Source organism: Pseudozyma flocculosa (genome assembly GCF_000417875.1).
Source record: "Pseudozyma flocculosa PF-1 unplaced genomic scaffold scaffold00007, whole genome shotgun sequence".
In the NCBI taxonomy this organism is placed as follows: domain Eukaryota; kingdom Fungi; phylum Basidiomycota; class Ustilaginomycetes; order Ustilaginales; family Ustilaginaceae; genus Pseudozyma; species Pseudozyma flocculosa.
Window position 1 is genome coordinate 37,203 of NW_006920875.1, and position 413 is coordinate 37,615.

The 413-nt window shown below is 68.5% G+C and overlaps 1 protein-coding gene across 1 annotated transcript in view; it reads right to left on the reverse strand.

Moving 5' to 3' along the window:
- PFL1_02444 (uncharacterized protein) overlaps positions 1-413 on the reverse strand; it is a gene marked incomplete at both ends in the record, with an annotated part of 4,484 nt that continues 4,071 nt past the window's right edge. The window contains one exon of the mRNA XM_007879961.1: positions 1-372. Coding sequence (XP_007878152.1) covers positions 1-372 — 372 coding nt within the window. The remainder of the gene's footprint in view (positions 373-413) is intronic.

Sequence of the window (413 nt, forward strand, 5' to 3'; positions counted from 1 at the left end):
CTAGTTGCGACGCTCTGAAGGATAGTAGCCTGTGGCGTCGGCCAGCGTGCTGCCGGACATGTCTCGATGGTGGCCCATCGTCGACGCCCGGCCCTGGTCCGTCGGCACCTGCGGATGCTGCTGCTGCTGCTGCTGCTGTTGCTGTTGCTGTTGCGAAGGGTCCGACGGCTGCTCGCCGTACATGGCTCCCAGGTTGCCTGACGCGCTTCCACCGCCGGCAAAGGCGTCGTATCCCGTCGGCGCACCTCCCGGATGTTGCTGCTGCTGGTGCTGCTGCTGCTGGTAGCCGGTGGCGTTGCCGCCTTGAGACGGAAAAGGAATCGTATCTGCCGCCCCGTAGCCGCCGCCGCCGCCGCCCAAGGCGCTCTGGCCCTGACCCGGGCCCATGCCGCCCGCATCCGCACCGCCGGGAA